Genomic DNA, 7,197 nt, shown 5'->3' with positions numbered 1-7,197 from the left:
ACACATCCCTCCCTCCCCAACGCAAAGCTCTTGCAGCAGACCCGGGGCTTTGAGAGGCTCATGGAAGCCCCCCACGCAGTGCAGGGCAGTGGCAGGTAGCGGGCATCGGGCTGGGAGAGCAGGTGGGGCATGAGCCTGGCCTGCCTGATTCGGAGATTCAGCTGATTTGGCAGCAGCCGAATCACCGAATCAGACTCGGCCGAATCGATTCCAGACAGTGATTCGAATCATCGAATTGAATCATTGTCCCCCGAATCAGCCGACTCCAAAGTGAATACTAGCCGCCTTTGCACAGGCCTAACACACACACACACACACACACACACACACACACACACACACTCTCACTCTCTCTCTTTCTGTAAAGTGACTTGCCTGCACGCACACACGCATGCACACACACACGCTCGCAGCAAGGATGCCTGCAGTGGGGTTTCATCATCCACCCCCCCCCCAACTCTCTGGTCCCAGGTGCAACTCTCGGAGGCGGGAGTGCGGCGGAGGCGGAGGCACAAGGAGGTGCGCGCTGTGTACCAGCTGTGGGGTGCGGAACAGGTCCTCCTCGGTGGGCGTGCTCCTGTAGTCGGTGTTGTTCCCCCAGACGTTGCACGTCGTATTTGCCTTCAGGGAGCAAAAACAACAGAGTTCAGAGCACCGTCATGGGAAAAACTCACGCCGAGCCTACGCAGGACCTCGTGGGATCCTTACTCCAGACCCTGGTAAGCAATCCCGTTATACCATCCCTTCCACACCTGCATCACGTTCCAGTTTAGACCCAGCTTGTTGTTTGCCTTGATATCCCAGACCCTCACTGAGCTCGTGGCCAGAAACCTCTTCTACCTGTCCCGTCAGGTCTGTCCTTCATGGTACTTTTCCTCTATGCAGGGCTAAAGCCCAGGTCCGTAGCCGTAAGCATCACTGAACGTTTCATTCTCAACCCAGAAACTCTCTTCCAGCCCCTTTCTCCTGAACTGGCACGGGTGCAATGCTAAAGCCTGGAGAAGCATCCGCTCATGAAGTCCAGAGCTTTAGCTGCTCACCTCTGAATGCATCAGCAGATTAAGGGACTAGTCTCTAACTGCAGCTCCTGCGTAACCCCCCACGATGTATTCAGGGCTGTGGGTTGAGCATCACGGCCCAAGAGGTGGCAGATATTCAGCGGGGGAGAACACAATTGCCCTGAAATCAAAAAGGGCGCTTGTGCACGTTATCGGGTTTCTCTGCCTACAGGCATTCTCTGGGCGTATTTTGCTCTCGCAGCGTACCCCCACAACTGCCGTTGCTGGTTTTTGTGGTTGGCCTTGAGGGTCTGAAACAGAGGTTATAACGGGCGCTGTGTGTGGCCTTCGCGACCGGCGATTCGTTTTTTTTTCAAGGAATGCGCTTAGTATCGTTATGCGAGGTCTCCTCGCTTAACAAGCTTTCCAGACTTATTGCCAGTCACTCTTCCACGGCAGGAGACAGGTTTACCACCGCAGATGGCTATTCTCCTGGGGGAGCTCGAGCTGGAAGTGCTGTTGAATTCAATTTGACCCGTCTGTCATGGATCGCGGGGTGTTTTTCTTCACTACCGAGCAAATTCCTCCCGAGGGGGCGGGAGCGGGGGTCCAGAGACTGGACGGGGAAGATGAATTCATGTGTTTTTGTCAGGAGTGCATTCCCCCGGCGAGGTCCTCCTGGCCCGCGTGGAGAGCATCCTTGTCACCGGTGACGCGGGGAGCCTGCCAGAGCCGTGGCCTACAAAAACAACACGTGTCCAGGCCAAAATAGCCATGGACACGGTCCCTCTTACGCAAGGCTGCCTTATATTGGATGCTATGTGAAGAATGTGCCACTGTGGAGGGGATAGGATACCGAGATAGCTATCGGTCTCTCCCTGAACTCGCTCACCACTCGGGAGTCTCAGACTCCAGCCGACACCCCAGTCGAAGCATAATTATTTCAAGAACTCATTAAACGCAGCCAGGAGGTTCGTTCTTAGAAATACTTGGCCGAAGTTGCTGGCTGCTACCATTTTCCACGTTTCCAGCCAAAGGAACGCGGCTGGAAGAAGGAAGGACTCTCCGGGCATCTGCAAGAGCTGAACGGAGTCCAGATAGGTGAGAAGATGACTATTAAAGCTGGCGGGCGCTTTATGGATGGAAAGAAAGTGTCACCCGGAGTGCCGTCGACCCACTTTTCAGGGCATGTGACGTTCCCGTGCCCCGGGAAGGAGGACCGGCCCGTGGGCTTAGCGTCTGCTGCAAATCCTAGCTTAGGCCCTGAGCAGAAGTGGGTCAAGCTCAGAGGACAGCCTCGATAAGGGAAATATTATTTCAAGCGACTGCATGGTTCGACATGACGGGGAAAGGAAGCAAACTGCTACCTGATCCACGATGAAATCGGTCAGCAGCAACAGGCGATTCCCTCCTCTCGTGGCTACCGGGACTGTAATTTTAATGGTCACCTCGTCGACCGGGAAGAAGCCCAGGTTCTGCAACTGGAAAATGGAAGGCATATTGTTGTAAGGCAACATTTCGGTGTTTGCACTGGAGAGGGAGCAGGGTTTTTGCTGCCAGGTCCCTCTTTGGAATAAGTTGGGGGAGTTTGTTGTGCGATGGATCCCCCCCCATGCCTTTTATTCGGTAACCAACTGACTGGAGATGTGTTGGGAGCAATTCGAAGGTGGTTAGATGGTGCAGAGACCACCTGCTGCCCAGGGGTGACCATGCAACCTGTCGCACTTCGGGCTCCTTGCCTCTCTGGGTAGAGGTTTTGGGTCCTTGGTGGAGCAGCACAGTCCCAGGAGGGCGGGGGTGAAATAATTCCCACCATTTCCTGACTCCTCAACTCAACCGTTGCTGCCCTTCAGCGAGGACATGCATCCAAAGTCCCGCCAGGGGAAACTCACGGGGCAGAACTGCTTGGGAGGGAGATGTGGAAGGGAAGGGAGGGATAAAGATCAGCCCGGAGCGGGGCAGGAGTCTGGGCCCAGGCCGCGCACGTGCCAGCTGACGAGATGTGCAGCGGTTCCTGTCCGTACGACTCACCTTGAACGTGCAATTAAAAGGAGGGCCGATGCTGTCGTATCTCTCCAGCGAGCTGTTCGACTTGATTTCATAGTAGTCCAGACTCGAAGCCCTGCCGTGACAGCGAACGAGAATGGGTCATGCCTCAGCCAGCCAGGTAGGATGGAAACGCGCCGTCAGAAACGAGAGGGCTCTTGTATCCGCCCCCCCCTCCCCAGAGCTGCACCAGCCTCCCCTCTCATGGCGACACGAGCTCCGGACTGGGAGGGCAGATGAGCTGCCAGGGAGGAGCAAACTTCACGGGTGAAGTCTGCTGGGCCTAAGACTTGGGGCGCTTGTACACGCTGTGTAGCTGCTTATTCGAGAGCAATAAGTTCACCTTCTCCATGCACCGAGCCTGCAGCGCTGGCATCTGGGGACTTGCTCCTGGCAATATATATACATGGTAAAGAGAGCCCAAAGCTACAGCAGCTCTGGGGCTAGAGCTGTTAGTGGGCATGCGGGTGGGTGGAGAGCTGCCTATACCCTGCCCACACAGCACTGGGTCTCCCCATGAGAGAGTCTGACTCATGGGCACTTTCCCCCAGCAAAATGAAAGCAGGACTTGTGTTTTATTGGCTTTTCAGATGATTTTTCTTTTGGAGTTTAGGGCTGCTGTGGGATTTTTCCTCCTTCATATCATCATTCTTGTATTTTTAACACATAGCACAGGCCCCTATGGCCCGGAAGGGCTGTATTTTATGTATTGTAAATCTATATAAATGCATCAAATAGGTATTTATCAGCTGGAAACTGGGGGGAAGGAGCCAACGTGCTGTGATCAGCAGCGGCTCGCAGACTACAGTATAGACACCTCTCCTGTGCAGTGTGTAGCGCTGTATCCATAATACGTTCCCGGAGAGGTGTATTTATTGATGCACATGCATAATGCACTAGGCTAAAACCACCCTTAAAAGCTACCTGAAAAGAGTCTAATATACTCAAGTACCATTTTTTTCAGCTCTCCATTCTTCTGGGGTGGGGAGGGGGAGGGAAAGGGTTTCCTGGCATTTATTCCTCTGTTAAAATGAAAACAAGCACTGCCATAAATCATACTAAATAGTAAAGAGGGTGTTTTCCATGCCCTACTGTCTGGCGTGTAAGTAGTTACAGAAAGGCTCCAGGATCTGGTAGAAATTATAGCAAGGGAAGCGTGGAATGTGCTCATGGATCCTGCCCTTTTCTAACGGGGTAAATCAATCGCATGAGCTTCGGTTCTCTTTGCTCCTCGAGCTGGGAGCGTGTCTAATGCAGGAGATGCATTTCCCAAAATCATCCCCCCGCTCCCTTCAGCTGTATCTTTGGGGGAGATTAAGCTGGGAGCCCAGGCCTGGGACTTCAGACTCACGTCAGCGGTTGGGAACCTGGGCTAGCAGCATTATTGTGTTCTCTTATTGTAACTATTTAATAAACCAGTTAGATAAAGCTAAAAGCTAACACTCTCACTATTTAATACAATAGTCAAGTGCCAGTAAACGCTAACGCTCTCGCTGTTGAATACCCCTCCCGCGTGCTTCCACGCCGACGAAGCGCACATCATCTCACGGCGTTACACTGCTGCGTTTTTTCAGCCTTTATTGAGTCTGATGCATAGCACAGCGGGTTTAGGGCCAAGTGTGCCTGATTTTATATTTCCTTTGTGTTTTTTTTAAGCTAAGCTGAAAACAAATTCTCAGCATGAAAGCCCCACTGGCACTTGTGGAAAGCCAAGCCCTCTTTGGAAAATACCATAGCTGCTGCTGAGTCTGCATAAAAGAGCTGTTTTCCTATGGCAGCTGTAGTAACGAGGACTCCAGCGCAATGGGCTTGGGCTTTCCTTGGGAGATGCTGTACAGCCGACACGTGCAGTTTGCTCTGGGGTTTGTGACGCTGCTTCCAAATCAGGGTTACGATGTCTATACGGTGCCCATTGCCACAGCTTAGGAGTGGATGGCCCCTTTCTAGCTCCCAGAATAATCCAGAGCAATTTGGAGACTGCTCTGATCTGTGCTGGGAGACCAGCCCCAGGACGAAACACTACGGTGCCAGGTCTGTGCCAGTCTCTCAGCTGCGTGCTCCTTGCCCGGAGCTGCGAGCTCGAGCACGGACATAGGAGTGCCCACGTGCCACCCGCAGCTGTCACCTGTGGCCTCGCACATCTCACAGCTGAATTAGGGAGCGTTCAGAAACGAACGTGAACACAACATTTCCCGGAAAATGCCACCCAGGCTTCTGCTCTCTTGTGCACTGAACTAACCGGCATTAATGGGTTGCTTTTTTTGCAACGGCATCTAAATTGGAAGCATATCACCGCCACAATCCAGCTTTCATGCAGGCATCCATACATCTTACCCCAATTGCTCACGTTTTGCTCATTCCTACTTGCTGTGTGTGTGTGATTCACAGACCACACGGTACGCGTCTAATTGGGGGGGGAGGGAGGGTGAAATGTTGCATGAAACCTCTTCAGCGGGGCTCTCCGTAAACGCAGGGCTCTGGGGATCTGGCCGTGAGAAAACAACGTGCGCTGCGCTATTGCCCCGTTCTCATTTATACCACAGAAGAGGACGTGGGGTTGAGCTTGACATGATGCTGTAGCAGAAGGACATCGTGAGAATGACCTTCACCTTTGGACCCTAAAGGGCCAAGAACTTTTCTGGACGAGAAGGCCTTGTTGCAAATAACTCGTCGGCACCTTGGATTATAACAACCGCATTAAAATCTGCACCCAGCCTCTGAAACCCTTTGACCTGCTTGGAAAGCCAATCCATATGGAAATGAATGGATTCCCCTTTGAAACCAGGAGAGTGACTGACTGAGGGTCTGGTCACAGGTGGCATGAGAAAGATGCTGTGCCGGACACTAAGGTGGGCTTTGCTGCCCGTCAGCTCTTCTGGGGTTCGTGTCTACCCTGCCATGAACGTGAGGTCGCTCACCCCTCAGCGCCAGGGGCCGTAAACGATTTCAACTTCACCCTTAGGTAAAAACATGCAGATGGAGAGAGCAGGAATAGCTGAGATGCAGTACGTTCCCACCCCGCCTCAGCCCCTGCGACTCCCGTCCAAGCCCTTTGACATTACACAGTGAATGCTAAGGCAGCTCTCATCCTCATCCCTCCGTGTCCCGAAGTCGAGGCACGCTTTGCTAGCCTTGACCCCATTCTCCTTGCTGGGTGGCAGGCAGGTCAACTGCTACTAGCCCTGTAGCTTGCCCCCGTCCTGTGTCTCACCCCCTCCCCAGGCTGCATCCGTGCCTCTGCAATAAGCACGGCACTAGGTAAGCCAAGCCGCCGAGGGCTTGTGAAAGTCCTGAGAAGCGTCTTGTTTAGCCAAGTACGGCTCAGCTCCAAATGACAGAGCATGGCAGAGGGCAAAAAGGCTGAAAGGACAGTGTGATGGGGGTACAGTCTCCCCCAGGCAGCGATGGAGGATATCCCAGCAGCTCTGTACTGTTGGGTGTTTTTCCCATGGGTGCAACATGCAGCTGGTCCTGGCCAGCCCAGTGCTGCTTTATGGGGCTTGGCTTGGCACTTGCAACTCCTGCAGCTGGGATGGGGGCAGCTCTGGAGCTGGCAGTGCCCACAGGACAGGGCATCTCCAATGACCGTGAGCTCATCCCCTCGGCAGTCCTGGCCGGCAGACATCCCTCCCTCTTGGCTGTCGCGGGGGCCTGCTCTCTTATGCCCACATTGCTGCACCCTCCTTTACAGCCCTGCCAGCGTGCTGAACTGGGGCCTCTGCCAGCCCGTGTTTCTCCCCGCCCGTGTTTCTCCTCGCCTGGATGCCAGGGCAGCCTGCCAGGGCCAGCACAGGGGGAGCCGATACCCACGGACCCTAGCAAGGGGCACGAGTCCTGCAAGACAAGCTCCTCCTTTCCCCAGAGCCCCAGGAAAGCTCTGGAGCTCATGCCCCGAACCCATGCAACCTTGAGCATGTTATCTGGTTGCTCCGGGCCTCTGAGGTCCGCTGGTTGGGGACAGGATGGGTGGGGAGTTGGGGACAACTCCTCCCCTCTGCCGCTCAAGGCATCTTGCACAGCATCTCCCTGCAGGCTGTGGGGCTCACCATGCTTGGCCAAGGGGCACATGCAGGCATAAGGATAGAGGGCTCAGACCCCAACTTGGACCTAGCAGCTTGTGTGAGGCTATGGACAGACAGCGATTTAAATGGGG

The 7,197-nt window shown here is 54.1% G+C and overlaps 1 protein-coding gene across 2 annotated transcripts in view; it reads right to left on the bottom strand.

Moving 5' to 3' along the window:
• ITGA11 (integrin subunit alpha 11) overlaps window positions 1-7,197 on the bottom strand; it is a 146,818-nt gene that overhangs the window by 16,743 nt on the left and 122,878 nt on the right. For both annotated transcript variants that reach the window (XM_014525567.2, XM_006035413.3), the window contains exons 24-26: window positions 3,030-3,120; window positions 2,366-2,479; window positions 535-621 (exon numbers count right to left, since the gene is read on the bottom strand). In XM_014525567.2, coding sequence (XP_014381053.1) covers window positions 535-621; window positions 2,366-2,479; window positions 3,030-3,120 — 292 coding nt within the window. The remainder of the gene's footprint in view (window positions 1-534; window positions 622-2,365; window positions 2,480-3,029; window positions 3,121-7,197) is intronic.

The sequence above is a fragment of the Alligator sinensis genome, unplaced genomic scaffold (assembly GCF_000455745.1).
Source record: "Alligator sinensis unplaced genomic scaffold, ASM45574v1 scaffold1242_1, whole genome shotgun sequence".
NCBI classification, from domain to species: Eukaryota; Metazoa; Chordata; order Crocodylia; family Alligatoridae; genus Alligator; species Alligator sinensis.
This window is presented reverse-complemented; position numbering and strand designations above follow the sequence as displayed.